This window comes from Lygodium microphyllum, chromosome 16 (genome assembly GCF_053477565.2).
Source record: "Lygodium microphyllum isolate KBCC chromosome 16, Lygodium_microphyllum_v1.1.10, whole genome shotgun sequence".
NCBI lineage: Eukaryota > Viridiplantae > Streptophyta > Polypodiopsida > Schizaeales > Lygodiaceae > Lygodium > Lygodium microphyllum.
This window is the reverse complement of record NC_141150.1, coordinates 78115533-78137898: the sequence shown is the minus strand read 5'-3', so window position 1 is coordinate 78137898 and position 22366 is coordinate 78115533. Positions and strand designations below refer to the sequence as shown.

General features: G+C 41.7%; 1 protein-coding gene across 1 annotated transcript in view; it reads right to left on the bottom strand.

The window, feature by feature from the left end:
- Window positions 1–5065: 5065 nt before the first annotated feature.
- LOC148023013 (uncharacterized) overlaps window positions 5066–22366 on the bottom strand; it is a 56631-nt gene continuing 39330 nt past the window's right edge. The window contains exons 9-12 of the mRNA XM_087696000.1: window positions 7007–7049; window positions 6816–6920; window positions 6398–6481; window positions 5066–5773 (exon numbers count right to left, since the gene is read on the bottom strand). Coding sequence (XP_087552126.1) covers window positions 5693–5773; window positions 6398–6481; window positions 6816–6920; window positions 7007–7049 — 313 coding nt within the window. The 3' untranslated portion in view covers window positions 5066–5692. The remainder of the gene's footprint in view (window positions 5774–6397; window positions 6482–6815; window positions 6921–7006; window positions 7050–22366) is intronic.

The following is a 22366-nucleotide window of genomic DNA, read 5'->3' as shown; positions in this document are numbered from 1 at the left end:
GGTTTATGTGCATGTTCCTAATGAGAATAGAATAAAATTGAACCCTGAGGTTGAAAAGTGTATCTTCATTGGGTATGCTATGGAGCATAAAATGTCACAAAAGTTGTAGGAAGATGGCAGAGATATAGTATTTGACAAGTTGGCTTCATGTTGCAACACTTTGCCACTAATATTTGCTTATAATAACAAAGGAAAATCTTCTATTGTAAAGAATTAGCAAGAATGTGTTAGTTTGCTATGGGCATATAATTGATGTGTCTACTATAACCGCTTCATTAGCATGAGTCAAGAGCATCTCATCTTAGTCTAGTAACATTGGCATGTCATCGAGGGGTAGATACAAAGGGAAAGCTACTTTGGGAATAGATGTCTTAATACAAAGTTTAGGTCACGTCGAATAGATTTGGCGAACTCATTTGACTTACATGATAGCTCTATTGCTAAGAATTTAAAGTTTATGTCAAATATCTTGAAGCAAAAATAAGATTCAAATATTGTCAAGGTAGTTAAGGATGAATGTTCACTAAAAGAAATGGATTAAGATATAGATGCAATTGCTTTAGATGTCACTTGGGATTCGTTCATGTTGCTTAAAGACAATAATCATTGAATGAAAGAGAATTTATAAACTCAAGTGTAAATTACATGGTTTAATTTCAAGACACAAAACTAGATTGGTTACTAAAGGTATGCAAAGGTGTATGGTCTAAATTATGAGGTGACACACATTCATGTTGCGAATATGGCAAGTATGATTGCTCGAACAATTGCAAAAGGATTGGGTTTTTAGCAAATATACTAAATGCTTTTGAATGTTTGGAAGAGGGAGTATACATGAAATAAGTTGAGGGTTTTTTATCCAAAGTATAATGATTACATATGTAAATCCAAGAGGGCATTTTGCAGCTTAAGGAAGGACCAAGCTTGGATTGAGAAGATCATCAAACATTTCTAGGGTATTGGACTCAAAGTTGCAATGTGGGATCACTCTACATGTCCTCTATTGATAGTAATCTATATTGAGAATCTTATCAAGATTGACATGAAAGAGATGGGATAGTTGAACTAAAAGGCAGATTACAAGCTCACTTTGACAATAAACATCTTTGAGCTATAAGATTTTTCCTAAAAATGAGGTTGTGAGAACATCGAACAATGTAAGGTCGATGCAAGGACTTTACATGCTTGATATGTTAATCCCACAATATATTCTACAGATGTTGTAGACATTGGGAATCCCATTAGACATGCTTTGGGGCATGTATGCATTGTATGAGAAGGCAATAAGTCAAGTGAGATGCTCGGGAGAACTTTCACACATGGTCTCTAGCACCATAAGAGTGAAGCAAGGATGTCCTCTCTCCCCTACCTTCTTTGGATACTACATTGACAAGATAGAAAACCACATCACACAAGGACATGGAGTGGACATAGCATGTACATTGATCTCTATTATGCTTTATGTTAACAATATTGTTCTAGTCTCCAGTCATCATAGGAGGGTCTACGGCAGCATTTCCATGGCTTTCATGACTTCTATGCAATGTGCATTGACTGGTTAATTGTGGAAAAATCAAGATTGTGATCTTCCACACATCAACCCTAGTAAGGAGAACATAAATATTTACTTTAGGAGCCAAGTAGGTGGAGGTTATGGACTAATGTCTACCTAAAGGTCACATTCACTACATATATTGTGCAACATTGGCCAAACTAGAAAGGTAGTGCCACCAGGTGCACTTTCATTAGCCCAACACCACAAAAAGGCACAGAAAGACAACTATTAACACATTGGTCACACCACCCATGTTTGGTTAACCTATTTTGACCCCTAACATGTCTTCATATCTATGGACACAAATTGAGAGACTACATATCATCATGCTTTTAAGGATGATCCATGGCAAACCATTAGTACCACATGAGCTCATTAAGACAATTCCTTGCACTCCCCATGATGATGAAGGCTCTTTTTCACACCACTAGCTTCATATACAAAGTATGCAACATGCACCCAAAGAGTACTTAGGGGAACCTTTGAGGCCTTTGGGCAACTAGGTTGAGCAAGAGATGAGACCTCCTAGTATGCACAGGTCGAGCAATAGCTCATAGGATATGGAATTGACATGAACCACTTTCCTCCCTTTCAGTATGGCCTGGACTCTCCCTTCATATACTGCTCACACACTCAAAGAAGACTTGTCATGTGATAAGATATTTCCCAACTATGTGTATATAGTATACATAAATCTCACCCCAACAACCTCCTCCCTCAAAGATGTCATACTATAGGGACCACTTTATGAGGGCTATACCAAATGGTTTCATTGAGAGACCTAGATACCTAGATATATACATGCCACACAAGATGCAAGTATCCATTAGCTAACTCAAGGTTTCCTCTCATTAGCTTGAGATCGAGACTAGGAGAGCATCCCACATCCCCAAAGTTGAGTGGATCTACAAACTATGCCAAGAGGTGGAGAGCAAGGACCACACACACACACACACACACACACACACACACAAAGTCCAAGCTAGGTACTCCATACTATTCAAAGGAGACACCTCCCTCAAAATAGTCATGGAGTTCCCAAACCAACATCACTTGGGCCAGTTCCTAGGTGAGATTCAGAGGCTCTATACATCATTACTACAAGCACTCTTGAAAGAAGGGGGTGACAATCTCAACTCACCGATTTCTTCCAAACAATAACTACACATATAGCACCTATACAAAGAGAGGTGACAATTTAGAGAGCTGAGAATATCAAAGCAACACATTGACCATAGGTACAAGGGTGCCAAACACAAAAGCTCCATAAGAGAGATGAGGGAGATACACCAACAATGTGAGCAATACCTAAAAAAGCTAAAGGAGCAATCCAAGATATTACCTCTATACTATCTCACCACAAATACACGACATGCTCTACCTCGTTGATCTTGATCGTGTGGAATTAGTTAACAAGGTATATCGTATTCAACCACAGAGCTAGACATATACTACCCTACATATCCACCTCAGCATCCTCTTGTATTCCTACATGGACATTGTCTTGCACATCACTGTAGCTTCTTTGCATAATATATCACCAATTATCTTTTAGCACATCACACTTAAATGCCTCGTGACAATCACCATTGTACATGGTCTTATCTCATAGGTGATTTTTGGACCTCAAAAGATATTAATCTCTCTTTTGTGTGTGTGTGTATGTGATATCCTACAAGTTAGTTGAAGGATAGTCAAGAAATCTTCTTATACATGCCGGTAGCCTATAGTAGCAAGTCATAGTCAATCATTTTCATTTTCATTGTTCTCCAATCGAGACAACATAGTCAAATGTACTCATTTCTTTGTCTAATAGGCTAGACATAAATGCTTCTTTCTCTCTCATACTGCTTTCAGCAATTCACCGATTTTGACAATCACAAAAACATGCCACAGCAATAAGCAATGCATTATGATGTTAAGCTGTCAAACTAATGAAAATTTTTGTTTACCCATTGCAACAAGCTTGTGTGTGTGTGTAGAGACAAAGAGAAGCAGCTGTACATCTAAATGACCCATATATATGAGTCGCACTTGTGGAGCTCTCTTCGACCTTCATAAATCTATAGAATCGGAGAGCAATAATAATATCAAGCAAGGAAATCCACTATAACGAACATTTTCAGCTCACAAGTGTAGTGACAACAGTTCCACTATAACGAACAATTTCAGTTCACAGGTGTAGTGACAAAACAAGTGTGAGTTGCATCAAAGTATTAATTGATGTAGATGTTACATTGATCCTATTTAAGACAAGATCCCGTTAAGAACAGACGAGATTTACAAAACCACCGCAATCTTGAAACATCACACGAGCCATGATAAAATAGCAAACAAGCATAACAAGAATAATGCAATTTGGAGGGGGTATTAGAAGCGTTAAACCAACATTAATTTTATGAAAGACTTAAATTAAAATTGTGGAGACGACCCAAAAACCATATGCAATGGAGCGAGAAAAGCCATGCTAGTCGTTTCAGAGACCATGGCTCGTGTCTTAAGGCCTCCAGCAAATCGTCATCTTTATCTTCACAAATCTGCCCCAAACTTGAACGTTACGACTTGAATTAGCACAACCAATACTTTGCTTATTACGTCACATGAAATCCAAGGATCCACTATCGTGAGGTTCATCCTGGTGGAGGTTTCAACAAGCTTAACACACACAATATGGACAAACAGACTTACAGCAAGACCTCCCCTTCTAATCCAATCCGAATAACTTGCAACCATAAAAGGTTACCACTCTTGATGATGAATTTATAATGGACGTAATTACAACACTGCTACTGTCAGAGAGCCTCTTGATTGAGCTGATCTGCACCCCAACAATCGATACACATGGTTCATGTGATACCCAATCATGGCATTATACTAGCATTCATCAATTGAAGCTCCTTGCTCTAGACTTGAAGGCTTCATTTTGCTCTTAACAATCGTATGCACTGCAAGAACACGACCAAGAAAGCTGGCTGCCCTGGTTATACTACATGGGCATGAGGGTGAGGGGTAGTTGTGCATGTGTTACCACTTGATATCTATATGCCGGTAGATTACAGAACCAAGAACTTACAAGGTAGAGTATCTCTAACAAGTCGTCACCATCCTGTCACCAAAATTTGGCACCTTTTCATCCTCCCCTCACCAAGTGGCACTCCAGAATACACCAGGAGTATCCAAGCAACACGCAAGCCTCATCATCCCCAAATTTTGAATGATAAAAATAAGTTAAACTTGTGCATGCAAATCACTTGATACCGTTATGTAGTATCAATCCTATGGAATGAGATCGCTTTGCTTGCTTCTATATGTACCCGGCAATCCTACCCACGACTTTCCAGAGAATGTCAAAGTGAAATTGAGCCTTTTTTGAAAGACAATTGGGTCCAGGAGGTGATACCATACAATTAGCACAATTAGCTCATTATGACAAGTACCATCACATTCAGTCCTGCTCCACCAGTATATCCAGCCATTTGGCAAGGACAATCTGTGGACTTCTATCACAAGCTCATGCACAAAAGAACATCTCAGTCCTATGCGCTACTTAGATATTTAAGGCAAACAACATGCCTTGACTTCCACATAACAGAATGAGATAACAATCATGAGCTTTACTGACAAAAATGTTGGTAAAGCCAACAATTTCGATCAATGGCTGCAATTTTTAGGCAGGAAAGAGCACAAATGCTGCACACTGCCTGCTGGGGCTGCATTGTTGTCAAAGATTTAGTGGCAATGGTTTTGACCTTGATGTTATGTGAAATCAAAGTCTTACAAAAAAGAAGACTACAATCAAAACACAGCTCCAATACCCAGTATGGTGATACATCTCAGTTGTAGCTAGAGCATGAACTTTATTGCAAATCAAACTTGGCCATGACTGAAATTTTGTAAAGCCACACAAATGCAGCTGTGGCCATCTATCCCATTGTCTGCTCGAAAGTGTTCTCCCAAAAGAAAAATTAAAGCTTATCCTGGTTGGTTGCAGAGCTTCTGTGCGGTGATCTTGTCAGCTTTATTTAACTTGTTTTCTTTTGTATACTAGTCATTCTCCAAGCCTTCTTAAGCTCAGGTTGTTTTGCTTCAAGGCAACAAGACTTTTGCTGTTTTACTTGATCCCCGGAGTGTATAAGACTAAGTATGTAGGAATGTTATCTGTTCCTTAAGTCTGTACTTTGTATTTACCATACCTAGCCACCTTCTTTTTACCTCAGCCTGCACAATAAACAAAACTTCCACTTAAAAACCGAGGTTTGGGAGAGAGAATATGGAAAGTAAAGTCTCATCATCCATAAATACAAGATAGTGATAGTATGATCACAAGCACAACCATAAAAGCATGGCATATAGGCTAACAAAACTTGTCAGTCACACAAATCATGCATGTCAAATAAAGCCCTGCTCAAATGTCTTAACTCATGGCTAACACCCTTCCATGAAACACTAGTTGATGAAACTTTATGTTACCACTACAGTCATCTCCTGCTCATGAGCCCCAGGCCAGGTACATATGCTCTCCTACACTTGCCCTGTTTCTTAGTTCCCAAAACAGGGCAAGTTCTGTGAAATGGTGCACACACTTCAACAATGAAATTTGCAGCAAAATGAGGTGCTAGAGGCATTCCATTTGCAAAACAGAAAGGGACCTTTCCCCTACTTTAAAACCAGTTTGATAGAAAGCATATGGATCTCTTTTGTTACCATGACAACCTTCGACTCTTTCGTTCTTGTACTGAAATCATATCAACTAAACATAGCACTACATTAGACATGACTTACATCACGAGTTCCTAATATAGAAATTGGCTGCAAGGAAAGTCCCTAGAAAAGAACCCTTACAGAGACTGGAAGGATGTGGCTAACAGCAAACGAAGTAATGATGGGATCTTGTGAAGCTTTTCCAGGGCTCAGCATTGCAGCTGCCTGCATATACATAAGCAAATGGATAAAGAACCAAAAATATTCTCTCTTTAAATGGTATAATGGAAGTGAGATGCAAAGAAACTGATATTATATGTGTACTACCACTAGATCAGTGAGACCTTAATTTACCATCACTGTCAGCTGCTGAATACAATGACAGAACAAGTAGCCAAACCAAGAAAGTCAAGCTTAAAAGGGCAAGGTTGCCATAGTAATGTGCAGAATTAGTGGTACCATAGCCAAACCAGACTAAGCTAAAAATACACAAGATTACAGATATAGAGGAAGGCAAATGAAATAGCCTATAGTCTTGATAAGATGGATTATCACTTACTGATGGAAACAGTTGCTGACAGAGGTCCAATGCTCTTAATGCAAGTTCCTTAACTTCCTCTTTGTCAAGCTCGTTTTCCAACTCCAAGTCATCCAAAAACTCAACCTGATCAGCCGAAACTGGTTTATGTTCAGACCACATCTGAGATTAACACATTGTTAGAAGAGCAAATGGTTACTGAAGGACGATACCTTGCCCACAAGTTGTCCAAATGTCCCAGGTTGCAGATCAAGCCTGAAAGCATTCTCATTCTATGAGAAGCACAGCTAAAGCCCATATAAAAGAGGAGGCACACTAGTGACTTAAAGATTTATTTAGTCCTGACCGTGTCAGTTGACACAGACTATATATTCAAATATCCTCCCGAAAAAAAGAGAGACAAATAGCTTATCATAATCACATTAAAAAGGTCTAAGCCCCCTTTCAAATGTCTTACTATAAATTTCCCGCTGAGAAGTAAAAGAGATGTCAAGCATATACAGAAATACCTCAAAACAGTTAGAGAACGCACGACTTTTGGGTTATCGAAATTTTGCATTCATACTAACAAACTCCACATGAGCTTCACCAATAGGAACAAAAGAATCGTGTCCTTGAAGAATGTTAGGTTAGGATTCAACAACACACACACTCACAGTGAGCAAGTAAACAGCAAGAGAGAGGAGTGCTAGAAGAAAAAACCCTTCTCCAACTAGAAGGTAAAAAGTGTCCATGGCTAAGGGAGCGTTCATACCAGAACTATAGAGGAACACGACAAGTGTAACAAAACCCCCTTGAGTGAATGATGTGAGCATACACAAGGAATAGACAAATCAATCCCCAAAACACTATCAAGCTGAGAGCCTTGCAAAAGGTTTCAAACATCTCTCTAGAGAGAGCTTTTGTAAACACATCTACCAAACATAAACCAAGTCAATCTCCCATGCGTGGAGCCTCTCTCTGGCATAATGGTAATGCAGCTCAAGTGCTTAGTGCAAGCATGAAATATTGGATTCCTCACAACTGCCATGGCACTTTGATTGTCAATATAGATAGGAGTGGGGAACTGCCGTCCCACACTAAGATCGACCAAAAGGCATCCGAGCCATACGCATTCCAATGTAATTGTAAATGTTGCCCTGCATTCAGCTTCACAGCTAGATGTGGCCATTGTAGACTACTTCTTGCTCAACCAAGAAACACATGAATCACCAAGCATGAAACAATTACCACTAGTAGACACCCATGTGTCAAAACAACCAACCCAATCACTGTCTGTGAATGTATACAAGCAAAGAGAAGTGCCTTTAGGGTAGAAAAGACCCAATGTTTGAGTGCCTTAAAGATAGCTAAAGATAGGTTTGACCACTTGCCAATGTCTGATACCAGGAGTGTGTATGAAGTGTGCCAACTAGGAGACCCCAAATTGAATATTTGGCCATGTATTACAAAAATGCAATAGACAGCCAACAACTTGCTGATAAAGCAAAGCATCAAATGGATCTCATGCATCCTCAAGTGTACACATGTGGCCTATCTCAACTAGAGTAGAGATAGACTAGTAGTCTTGCATCTAAAGACGCTCAAGGAGTTATCCAATGTACTTAGACTATCACAAAAGAATGCCCCTCTCAACTACAGTAAACTATATGCCAAGATAGAAGTGCAAGTGGCCAAGCTCTATGACATCAAAGGCATGCTGCAATTCAGCCTTTAAGGCTGCAATGTATGTCTCATGAGGTCTAGTCAACAACATATCATCCACATTAAGAATGAGAATCAAGAGGTTATCCCCATCTTTGCGAACATAAAGTGTGCTTTCAATGTGTGAATTACTAAAGCCAAGAGTAATCAAATATGCATGTATCTTTTTGTACCATGCCCTAGGTGCCTGCTTCAAACCATAGAGGGCCTTATGCAACCGGCACACTTTGCTCTCTAACCTTTTCTGAACAAATCCAAGAGGTTGTATGACATAAACCTCCTTATGAAGATCACCATTGAGAAAAACAGTTGTCACATCCAATTGATGCACATGCCAATCAAGATGGGCAGCTAAAGCAATGACACTGCGAATGGTATTCATACGTGAAGTGAGTATAAACATCTCATCATAGTCAATCCCATACTATTGGGTATACCCTTTGGCAACATGACATGCCTTCTAGCGATCAATGCTATCACCAGATCTACGTTTCAATTTGTAAACCCACTTTGTGCCTATAGCACACACTTACCATCATGCAAGTCACATACCTCCCATGTGTCATTTTTATGAATAGAGTCACTACATAGTTGGCATCCAATGCTCATCCTCTAAAGCATCATATAAAGAAATAGGTTCCTCATTGCATGTAGTAGCTACAATTTCATACACAACAAAGTTACCCTATGCATGGCGAGTGGCTACTCTGGTTCTAGTGGAAAGTGGAACGGATTGTTTGTTGTCCCATAATGTATCCAAGGGCAATCTAGCGATTGTTTTAGCTTCCCCAATAGCAGCCCTCTCATCGGCCACTTCATTATCAGAGATGCCATGATCAATGGGCTGAAAATCAGGTTGTTGTTCAACATGTGGTTGCTGCTGTAGACCCTCAATAGATTGCTGAAATAGACGAAAACCGGTTGCACTTTGCTGAAACAATGGTAATAAACTTCCAAACATATCCATAAGCTCAACATTGGGCTGACTTTTGCAGCCCATAAGGGCTAAACAACATGTTCAGCGAATACCACATCTTTACTAACAAAAATCTCGTTCGTGGAGGGTTGATACAAGCGGTACCCTTTACTTTCTACACTGTAGCCAATGAAAATGCATTTGACAACCGTGTCTTGAAATTTATGACCTGCAACACATCCTTTGATGTGTTAGAATTTGTCAATTCTAGGCAATGCCCACGTAATTCGTGTGGTGCAAACACTTTAATAAATGTCCATTTTATGTGTGTGTGTGTACCTAGTGTCTTAACATTAAAGTAGTGGCACTAGGGACTAAAGTTAGTTAGCCTAACTCTAGTTAGTTGGTGGAGGGTCAGGTCACCCTTGATCTAACTTAGGTCGCACCTTTCAATTCAACAAGTACGCTCTACTCTCTTGCTTCCACTCACTCACTGTCATTGTCTCTTAATCACTCTCCTCCATAACTGCTGCATTTTCTCACATTTGGTATCAGAGCAGCTCCCACACAAATTCCGATCAACCACCACCGGCCGCTGCCACTCCACTTGAGGTCATGCTACAACCAGGCTCTGCTCGTGCTTCGTGCAAGGAAGAGAACAGCTACTAAAGACTGAGTTGTTGTCTACACAGCCTCTAGCACCACCCATCTATGCTGCCTCAAGCCCAATATTCACTAACTGAGTCAGCAAGCAACCATTCCAGTGCTGCCAACGATGCTCAATCCACCGTCGTCCAGCCTGCTGCCTACTACGAAAACCACTAGCATTACTGCCAAAACCACCCGCTGCTCCTCTCACCTACAACACCCGGTCCGCTCAGCTCTCCGCCTTCTAGCGCAGCATCGGTGTTGTGCCCAACCACTAGTGCTCTATAGCTGCCATCCGCTTGGCTAGCACCAGCACCAACGCTGCCCAAATCCACCTCACCTGCCTGCTACCTATTTCCTCCATACCTACGATGCATGCGCCGCCGATGTTCTGGATAGCATACCTGCAACTCACGTCCGCTTGCGCCAATGCCGCATTTGGCTCACCAACACCTTTGATCAACAGCACCACCAATTGCTCTACCCTAGGCTTCTACTCCACCCACCATCAGTACCCAACAAGTGCCACCGCCACCTATACTGCTCCACCTCTTCTTGGTCAGCACTGACTGCGCCACTCAGCTGCCGATCTACATCCCGCACTTGTTTGGTCGACTAAGCCACCAGCAAGTCCCGAACACAATATGTGCTTCCCGAGGTGCTCAAAATTTGGGGCTTTTGCTCAATTCGGCTTCCAACGTGCGAATTGACACTCGACAAGCCGACATTGTGCAATTTCTTCCCAATTTGCATACCAAAATTGGGGCTTTTCGGTCTAGGGGCTCCAACATGCATCACAAGGCGGATCGAGGCAGCATTTCTACAGAAATTCGAAATGTAAGATATAAATTTCTTCAATTTCTTTGAAATTTTGTGAAGAAATTTAGGGCCTTGCCTAATACGCATTCCAAGGAAGATAACATGTGGTACAGCAACATTAAATTGCTGTGACTGTCATATTTGGCAGTAAAATTTGGTGAGACTTAGCATTAAATTGCTGTAAATTGTTTTTTTTTTAAATGCATTTCGAGGCAAGTGCAATACAGCAGTGCATTGTTGTAATTTGCAAGCTGAGTACTGATTTGTGTGACATTGGGGACACATTTGGCATATTTGTGACAGTTTGGTACTTGCATTGTAATCATGTGGGGACTTTTGGTACTCCGAAGAGTACATTCTATACTTCAGCATTGAAGTATTTGGCTGTTGATTGATTTTGTGCATTGTTGACACCATGGCAAAACAAGGGCATAATGATCAAAGCAACATCCTTGGTGTCCTCACTTAATTTGCAGGCTGAGTACTAATTTGTGTGACATTGGGGACACATTTGGCATATTTGTGACAGTTTGGTACTTGCATTGTAATCATGTGGGGACTTTTGGTACTCCGAAGAGTACATTCTATACTTCAGCATTGAAGTATTTGGCTATTGATTGATTTTGTGCATTGTTGACAGCATGGCAAAACAAGGACATAATGATCAAAGCAACATCCTTGGTGTCCTCACTTAAGAGGGCAAACTTGATCGCAGTGGACTTTTATGGTACACAACCTTCTCGTGACAAAGGACTTATGGGACTATGTCACTAGTGATCTACAACGACCAAGAGGTCTTGCACCTCAAACACCTCAACACAATGCTCAAGGTTGCTCGTGCTGCTGTTACTACCCCTCCTATCGAAGATGTGTGGAGATAGGACTCCAAGGTGTTGAAAATGTGTGGATCTAGAGCATGGCTATGGTGGATGAAACACAAAAACAATGTTCATGATGACATAGACTGGAGAGACCAACTATTACTCAAGTGAATTAGGTTCCAAGATGGAAGCTTGGACTCATAAACACAATCTTGAGTATGACACAAACTATGACTAAAAGGAAAAAGTACAATAGTATTCCATCATTGAATGATAAGAAGATACATCACTTTATAGACTCATGATGGTTTCCTTTTTCTCCACTATGCTTATAGGATTTATGCATCCTGTATTTCAAGCATCCTTTCTAGCAAACTGCTTGTGTCTTGCCCTATTGCTCCATACAAAGAGGCTATCACATGGATGTGATTGCATATTTCTAAACACCCCTCCTCAATCACAACCATGAAAAATGCACTAAGTGTACAGAGGCTGTCATGAGTAGAACCTTGCTAAGTGTGGGTATGCCACAAACATGGTAAACACCAGAGGCTGTTGCAGAAAAGGCTAAGTGTGGATACCAAAAAACATGGCTAACATCCAGGGACTGTTACAAGGCCTCACTATTATGCATAGGCTTACATGAGGATTTTTACAAGGCATATGTCACGAGCATTAATGGCAAGGACATTCAATACAAAGATATAGTGAAAAGTAGAGACAAGGACCGACAAGCCCTTGTGGTTTTCTTCATTAGATGTGTCATGGTGGGCATAGTAGATCTTTTTTTCTTTGTCCACTTCTTTGACGTAGTCCATTTTGCTTTGTTTGATGATCTTTTTGTCTTCATGGTCTTCTTTTTCTTGGTCTTTTTCTTTTTGGTTTGTTTGGTCTTTTTCTTCATTATGGTCTTCATTGACTTTGCTTGCATTAATCTTCATGTCCCCCTCAAGCAAAGATATCACCATTTTTTAGACTTGCATGATGCCCAGGGTAGCTGAAATATCTTCAAAATCTTCAAATGGAAACATTGATTGTACTTAAGTATAGCCAACTTCATGTCTTCTCTGTAGTATCAAGAGATACTATGTCTGGACTTGCGCTTGATGATGATTCTTGATGCTTGTCTTGTCCTTCGACTTGAGTCCCTTCCTTGCTGGTAAATCACTTGAATGCTTGTTGAAATGAGATTGTGTTTGCTGAAGACTGAGCAATTCTCAGTAGCAAAGACTTGAGTTACCAAGATTGGGCCACAGAAAATGAAGCTTAAATATTAATGGCTATGGTGTTGATGTTTGAGGTCCTCCAGACTTCAAAAACTTCAAGAACTTCCTCTCTTTACTGATTAGAACTTGCTAGAAAATAAGTAGGCCAGTGAGTCAGAGTGGCAAGAACTCCAATGAGCTTGGAGGAGTGAGAGAATAAAGTGAAAAATGAAGCTTTAGGAAGTTAGTTATGGCTGCCTGTAATTAGAGTTAACAAGCCCAACTGGTTTTTCTCCATTTCCAGTGCGCAGAGTGACTGTTCTGGTGAGTCGCTTGGTGAGTACGAAGCTCTTTTAGTGGGCTTCCATTGCCCTAAGCTCACAGAAGCAATGGCGTGCTATGTGCGTGGCAGCAACCGTATGACCAAGACAGACTGCTTGTTTCTTGCCCTATTGCTCCATACAAAGATACTGTCACATGGTGTGATTGCATATTTCTCAACAAAAGGATCCACAGACACTATCTTTGATTGCCTTGTCAATGAAAAGGACAATTATTTCACACATTCGGTCTTATAAAACCTCAAAGTCTACTTGGGATGTACTTGACCGCATGTTTGCAATATGCAATGAGGCCAAGATATCCTATTTTCGCAAAGAGCTAGCCATTTTCAAAGACAAAGAGATGGATTATGCACTCCAGCTATCCAGCACCCTGTATAAGTGTCTCTTTCTGTTGGATACATATAATAGATAGTCTCATGATGCTCTAGCAATTACTACTCTTTCGCCCGCAATGTAGAATGCAAAGCTATGGCATGCCCACTATGTACGTATGAGCTTTGATTGTCTAATGACCCTTCAAAGGTGTCAAATGGTAGATGCATTGTCTCCAACGGAAATCCCACCTCCTCGTGCATGTGAGAGATGTATTTTGGACAAAATGCACATGTTTGCTTTCAAGAAGGATGGTGCAATGCATGCTGTCCAGAAAATACAGCTTATTCACTCTAATGTTTGTGGTCCCATGAGGACACGTGCACTTGGGGGTCATCTTTATCTTATCACATTTATTGATGACTACTCTTGGTATACATGGGTGTATGGATTGAAAGCAAAATCTGATATATTTATGCATGTCAAACACCTTGCTACAAAGCTCGAGGCTGAAACCGGCTTGAAAGTACAGATACTTCACGCGCATAGAGGGGAGAGTACATGTCTCATGCTTTTAAGACATATTTGCTTAACCATTGCATTACATATCAAGCCACTGTTAGAATGACACCTTAGTAAAATAGTATTGCTGAAAGAAAAAATCAAACACTTATGGAGATGACTAGTTATATGCTAAAAAGCAAGGGGTTGTCTCATAAGTTTTGGCTAGAAGGCCTTCAATGTGCAAATCATGTATTAACTTGTCACCCACTAAGGCACTGAAGATGATCACACCGTTTGAGCCTGGCATGGCAAGAAACCCATAGTTGACTACTTTGAGGTGTTTGGATGCATCGCTTATGCACATGTTCCCAAAGAGCTTTGAGGAAAGCTTGATGACAAGGCTGTAAAATGCATATTTATGAAAGGGAGAGAAGGACCGAAGCTTGGACTCGAGAGCTATGGCGGGAGAGCAAGAGCAAGAGAGAGAGAGAGACAAGAAATGGGAACTCCAACAGTCACAATGTGTGACCGGGCCTTCCTTTATTCAAACTGTCACTAAAAGAATAAAGAATAAAGTGACGGTGACGGGCGTCTGCCACCTACAGTGTGCAATGGCGGTGATTGTCAGTGTAGTAATACACGGGCGGCTAGGCAGAGGCGCCTTTACCCCCAACAACCTCCCACTTAAAGGCAAATCTGCCCCAATGAGGAGTGAAAAGAAAAAGAAAAAAGACAGTACAACATGTACACATGTACAACAAGATGAGGAAAGACGTCATCTCATCCCACGCCCATCAACCTCCTGAGGAAGGCAAAGTGCTCTGTAGAGAGGCTTTTCATGAGCAAATCTGCAGGATTCTGGTCAGTCGAGATCTTGACAAGATCAACAGACTTGTCCTCAACAACCCCACGTATAAAGTGATACCTCACCTCAACGTGTTTCGTCTTCGCATGGAAGACAGGATTCTTGGCTAACTGAATAGGACTCGTAGAATCCGAATGCAGCGTAGGGATAGCATCAATACCAAGGTCAGCAACTAAACGACCCAACCAAATGGCCTCCTTGCAAGCCTCAGTGGCTGCAACATACTCGACCTCTGTAGTAGAAAGAGCCGTGCATTTCTACATCCTAGACATCCAAGAAACAGCACCTCCAGCATAGGTGAATACATAGCCGGAAGTGGACTTCCTACTATCTGCATGTCCTGCATAATCAGAGTCAGTGTACCCCACGACTCCTGTATCTTGGCTGCCATAGCGTATGCACATATCTGCAGTGCCCTTCAGGTACCTCATGATACCCTTCATGGCATCCCAATGCTTCTTGCCAGGTGTAGCCATATAGCGTGCCACAACACCAACTGCAAAGGCAATATCTGGACGAGTGGCTGATACCTTTACATAAGAAGGCAATGGACAGCCAATAGGCTTTACGTCCTGCATGCGAAAGCGCTCAAGGACTTTATGAATGTACTTCCTCTATAACAAGTAAAGGAGTCCCTGATGCCTGTCGCGTGTAATGCGCATACCAAGTATGTGAGCGGCCTGTCCCAGATCTTTCATCTCAAAGCTCTTCTTGAGTTGAGCCTTAAGAGCATCTAGCTCATCATGAGCTTTCCCTGCTATCAATATATCATCCACATAGAGTATCAAAAATCAATAAAGAACCATCACGAGCTTTCTTCGTATAAAGACACGGATCCATAGCACTCCGGCTGTACCCCTATGACTGCATAAAGGTATCAAACTTATGATACCACTCCCTAGGTGTCTGTTTCAAGCCATAAAGACTTTTCTTCAATTTGCACACTAGGTGCTCCCTGCTAGGTTCTGCAAAGCCCTTAGGCTGCTCCATATAAATCTCATCATGCAAATCCCCATGTAAGAAAGCCGTCTTGACATCCATCTAGTATAAACCCAAGTCAAGTTGAGCAGCCAAAGCCAAGACTAAGCGCAGGGTGGTCATCTTAACCACAGGAGAAAACACCTCATCAAAGTCCACACCATGCTCCTGCTTAAAACCCTTTGCTACCAATCTAGCCTTGTATGCCGGCTTGGGGTGTCCATGGATACTTTTTAGCTTATACACCCACTTGCATGGCAAAGCCTTCTTGCCCGTAGGCAAGGAAACCAAATCCCAAGTGTTATTCTTATGCAAGGAGTCTATCTCAGACTGCATAGCCCTCTCCCAGGAGTGACTGTCACCCCTGCGCATAGTCTCATCATAAGTGAAAGGCTCTCATACATCTGTAACCAAGACATAATGCATCGAGAGCTGAAATCTATCAGGTGGACGTCTGTCTCTAGTAGACCGTCTCAAGGCAGGGTCTGCTGCGTGCCCAGCTGCCTGTCCAACACCCTGACCATGAGCATCTGCTGCAGCTGTAGGCTGTCCAACTGGCTGTGCGGGAGCTCTCGGCGACAAGTATAAAGAAAAAGAAAAGATTAAGTTTGCAGCTTTACATTTAACCGACTCTTGTCCCTGGACACATGACAAAATGCCTCACATCCAAAGACACGGAGATGCGAATAAGAGGGGGTTTTCCAATCCATACCTCCTCTGCAACCTAGAAATCCAAACCACTAGAAGGTGATCTGTTTATGACATGCACAGCTGTACTAACTGCCTCAGCCCAAAAGCTCTGTGGTAGGCCTACATAACTAAGCATACTGCGTATACGCTCCTGGATGGTTCTATTCATCCACTCAGCGAAACCATTCTGGGGGGGTGTAGGGGGCAATCAACTGACGCTTAATACCCATCTCATCACATAACTGCCCAAAAGCACGTGAGACATACTCACCCCTATTATCTGTCCTTAGGCATTTTAGCCTATACCTAGACTAGTTCTCAACCAATGCAAGCCATCTCTAAAACATAGCCAAGATATCGGATTTCAGCTTAATGAGATAAGCCCAAACTTTCCGTGAAAAATCATCTATGAATGTAACAAAATACTTTGCATCACCCATAGACTGACAAGGCATGGGCCCACAGACATCCAAATGTACCAATGCTAAGGGCTCACTCATGCGTGGCCTACCAGACTTCTTATGCGTAGACCTAGTCTGCCTGCCATAAAGACACTGCTCACATGAATCAAAACATGCATAATCAAGAGGCGGTAAGTGCTGCAAAACAGAAAGCATTTTCATTCCCTTCAAAGACATATAGCCCAAACAGACATGCCAAAGAGATACATGTGGGATAAAACCCACAGACAAAACATGATCAAGGGAAGAAGCTGATACAATCAAGGGATAGAGACTGCCAGCCTTGGCACCTCTCGCAATCACAAGTCTGCCACGAGTGATCTTCCATGCAGAGTCTCCAAAAGATACATGATAGCCTACGTCATCAAGCTGTCCAACTGACATGAGACTGCGTGTCAAAGCAGGTACATGACGTACATCCTGCATAACAAAACTACTGTCAGAAGAAAACTACAGCCTAACATCACCAATGCCCACAATATCAAGAGAGTTGTCATCACCCAAGCGCACAGTACCCGAAACAGTACGGTATGAATGAAACCACTCTCGGCAAGGTGTCACATGAAAGGATGCACCTGAGTCCAAGAGCCAACACTATGCATACATAGAGTGTATCTCTGTTATCTGCGAAGCACTAGAAGAAGCTGCAAGAATATAATCATCATCATCAACATCCTCAGGCTGCATAACATTGATCTCTTCAATTTTAACACTGGACTATGCAGGTACTATGCTGCGATCAAAAGACTTATCCTGCACTGTCTTTCCCCTTATCTTTGCGCCTTTCATTGCGCAATTCATGGCATTGTGGCCTTATATGGCCCTTTTTCCCACAATGGTGACAAGTAACATCTGCATTCCTGCCACGGGATTTGCTACGTGACTTCCCACGAGACTTGGACCGAGATTTCTGAGAATCCCGTCCACGGCCACTACCACTACCATGCTTTCCATTTCCATCATTCCTGCCTCTAACTGTCATAGCATGAGACACACGAGAGGCATTCAAATTCTTACGGTTAACCTCTTCCTGTAGAAGAGCACTCTCAATATCACATAATTTCAAGGTAGCAATAGAGGCACATAATGCAGTGCAGAATAAATCCCATGACTCATTAAGAGTACCAAGCAAGAAAAGAGGAGTGACATCCTCTACAAAAGTGATGTCCTCCGAAGTCAAGTTCTTGAGTATACCATGGAATTGGCTCAAGTGAGAGACATAGTCACATTCTCCTTCGTGCGCAGATCCATAAGCTGCTTCAGCCAATACATTTGACTCGCTGGACTGTTCTTGTCATAGAGATTCTTGATTTTATCCCATAACTGTCATGCACTTTGTTCTTTCTCAAATACATTGTAGTGAATCTGTTCTATGAGAGACAATACAATGATGGACTTGCATAACTCATCAAGCTCAAGCCATTCCTCATCTGGCATAGTTGCAAGCGGATACCCGCTTAACCTCAAAGGTTTGATCTGCGATTTCTGCACCAACACCTGCCAAATCTCGCTCTTCCAATAAGAGTAATTCATACCATCAAGCTTAGTGATGTTGAAAATAGCATGATCAGTGGACGAACTCGCCATAATGCAGGATGAAAGACTGTAGACAGTTCAAAACTGCTTGCTGTTTACTACAGAAAATGACCAAAAAATCACCAAAATCGAGGGAAATGGCGAGGAAAGTGAAACCAAACCTGCTGCCCACCAAGTACTAGTGAAATACATCATTTCAGAGTGTTTCAGCATGAAAAATCCATGTCAGTCTATACATATATGCTTACTGTAATAAATTTCAGATTTCAGTAAAGAGAGCTAACAGTGCCAAAATCGGATCCCAAGGCAATCAGATATTGCCAAGACCAAAGCCGACATCATGCGAGCATAGCATAAGCATATGGCGGTCGATAAGCATGAATCCAACACCCAAGTATATCATACAAGCATCTGCCAATGAGTAGGCACACCCCCCAGTCAACAGGGCAAAGTGTTCCTGCCACTACCAAAACTTGACACAATTAGGTGTCAGTTCACAAAGATACGGATCCAAAACTAAGACTTAGCTCATAAGCATACAGTGAACCAAGACATGTAATGTATCATCCCAAAAGGTAAGAAGTCTCAAAGTCTCAAGTGTCTGTAACTGCTCAATGGCATGTAACGGCTCAATGCATAAAAGTACCGCCTGCTCAATGTCTGATAAGCATTCAAGAATGCTCCCACTGGCACAAAAGTCGTATGTACGAGCTCAAGAGCTCAAGCCAAGGCAAGACACAGTGCCAATGACATAAGTCCAAGACAATACATCAATAGTACATCCCGAACATATAGGCGGTAGAGCATCCGTATGTAGTATTCGTAAGCATGTAAGACATCAAATACATCCCAATCCAAACTCTAACAAGCCAAGTAACATCCAAGGCTACTTCAGATAATCCAAAATGCATCCAAGGTGAAGCTTCAATGAGCACTCAAGCTCAACGTATGCATAGGGTAATCAACCGTGACATGAGCATCAAGCCGTAAGCAACGGGTATGCATAAACCCAAGAAGCATCATTGTCAAAGCATATACCAATGTCAATAAGTGCGGGCTGAAATAAGCTCAAGCTTCCAAAAACATCCAGATTCAATGGCAAGCTCAAAGTCGTCCCTCGATGATCAATACATCATAGCATAACCCAAGACATACATCTGGAACCAATAGGCATATGTCAGCATGAAAGATAGCTTCAGTCCAAGAGTATTCAGCATGCATTTACTGTTATAAACTGTGTATTTCCAGCCCCAAAATCAAGCCAAAATCATAGCATTACATGTAGCTTCAATCCCCCAATCAATCGGAATGCAATAGGCATCAAACCGGTTATGTAGTCATGCCCAAACAAGCATAGGCATACAAATACATGCTGTCTCAGACCTGAAATCTGTTGCAGAAGATTCTGTCATCAGAATTTGGCAAATCCGACATCACCATCGTGTCCGGAGCGTGCCAAAACCACAACTTAGACTCTTACCTTGCCTGAATTGGATTCTGAATGTCCGAGATATAACAAAAAGAGTGATTTTTGGGCCAGATTTTGAAACAGATGCAAAAAAAATGTGAGCTGGCTGGGGGAGTCTGCTGTCCCACGTGTCAACAATGGGGCCCAAAGGGGGGGCTGGAAGCAAGATCCAGGTGAAGGAAGCTCCAAGAGGTGTGAGCTATGGCTGCCCACAACTTGTTTACAGCCTGTGAGACCTGAGAACTGAAGTAAACCCTAAAGAAAATGATCAAATACCTCTGATGTCATGCCATGAAGGTGCCCAACAATGCCAGAAAGGTGCTCGGGAAGCCGGGGAGTGACGGGAGCTCAAAGGAGTCGGATATGGCTGCCGGGAAGGAGACCCAATGCAAGTAGGGAGTCGATGGGATGTTGAGAATGCCACGAACCAAGCTCAAGAGTCGGGAAGCCGAGCTCTCATACCAGTTGAAAGGAAGAGAAGAACCAAAGCTTGGACTCGAGAGCTATGGCGGGAGAGTAAGAGCAAGAGAGAGAGAGACAAGAAATGGAAACTCCAACAGTCACAATGTGTGACCGGGCCTTCCTTTATTCAAACTGTCACTAAAAGAATAAAGAATAAAGTGACGGTGACGGGCGCCTACCACCTGCAGTGTGCAGTAGCGGTGACTGTCAGTGTAGTAATACACGGGCGGCTAGGCAGAGGTGCCTTTACCCCCAACAATTTATTTGCTACAATTTGGAGAGTAAAGACCATCGCTTGTATGAACTATGTACGAAGAAAGTTTTTGTCAATAGGGATGTCATATTTGCTGGAAATGCTGCATTTTCACATGATCAATTTCAGATGCCAACCACTCATGATGCCAATAATATCTTTCAGGATCTTTTGCCACTTTCTTTGGAGTTCGTGCCGGCTGTAAATGGCCGGACAGACATAATACAGCATGATTATGATTATGGTTTGTCTAATGCAGTGGAAGATGCAGTATAGCATGAAAGGGTTGCTATGAACACAGTCAAAACTGTCCCTAGATGACTGTTATGCACTCTCCAAGAGAGTAAAATGGATGCTCCCCTACCTCAATGCACTCGAAGGGTTGCTAGACATGCAGCATATGATGGGTTGTGGGGGGGGGGGGAGAGCGAGGGGGGCACATTTGGCTAATTTTATGGAAGCAGATGATTGTGATAAATATGTATTTATGAGCTCATTGTTGGATGATGATGTGCCTACTTACTTGGATGAAGCTCAACAAGATATACATTGGATGCAGGCCATGCAAGATGAGTTAGACTCTATTACCATTAACTCTACATGGGATCTTGTGGATTTACCACCTGGTAAGAAGGTTATTGGTACACAATGGGTTGTTAAACTCAAATGCAAGGCTGATAGCACTATTGACAAGTACAAAGCACATTTGGTAGCAAAAGGCTATGCACAAAAGAAGTGCATAGATTGCAAGGAAACTTTTGCTCCTACATCTCGTATGAGTACACAGACTAGAGTTAGTTAGTTAGTTGGTGGAGGGTTGGTTAGGTCAACCCTTGACCCCACCATAGATTATACATTCACTCTATTTTTTTGGTTCAACAAGTACACTCTACTCTCTTGTTTCAACTCACTCACTGTCACAGCTAATGCATTTTTTCACATGATGCTCTCCTCTCATTTAAGTCAAGCTAATAGAGGCCATTGTGCAATGTGCTAGTGACAATGAGGACATCCCCATCACTACTATCATAGACACTGCATCAATCCATATGGAATTTAACCACAAAACCAACAGATGTAATGGCTAAAACTGAAAGGATTATGCCAAACACATACAAAACCTTTTCAAGCATAATATCTACTGCAACAATGGGAATCTATCCAATGCCTTGGATTGTATATGAAGCGTTATTTACACATACAACTAATTCCTTGTTTGTACATTTGCATATGATGCAAAAAAGTCACAAAAGGATGTTATGTGCTTGGAGGCACCACTTATCAAAATATCATGTATTGCTGTTTTCAGCTACTAAAAAGCCATGTGCATAAAAAGAAGGATCATACAAACAATGCACAACAAAAGCATAAGACTAACTACCAAACATACTAAATGTGCTATTGCATCCTTTGCACTTGCTAAATTTTCAACATACTGTCATGCCCGATTGCTTCCTTTTTTTCACTTGCAATCCTCTTTCTGTATTCTTCAATAACATGTCCCTTTCTCTTCCAATACTTGCATCTCTTTTTCTTAGCACTCTCTTCCTTGGTGCTTGAAGAGTCCGTGGAAGAAGTGAATTTGT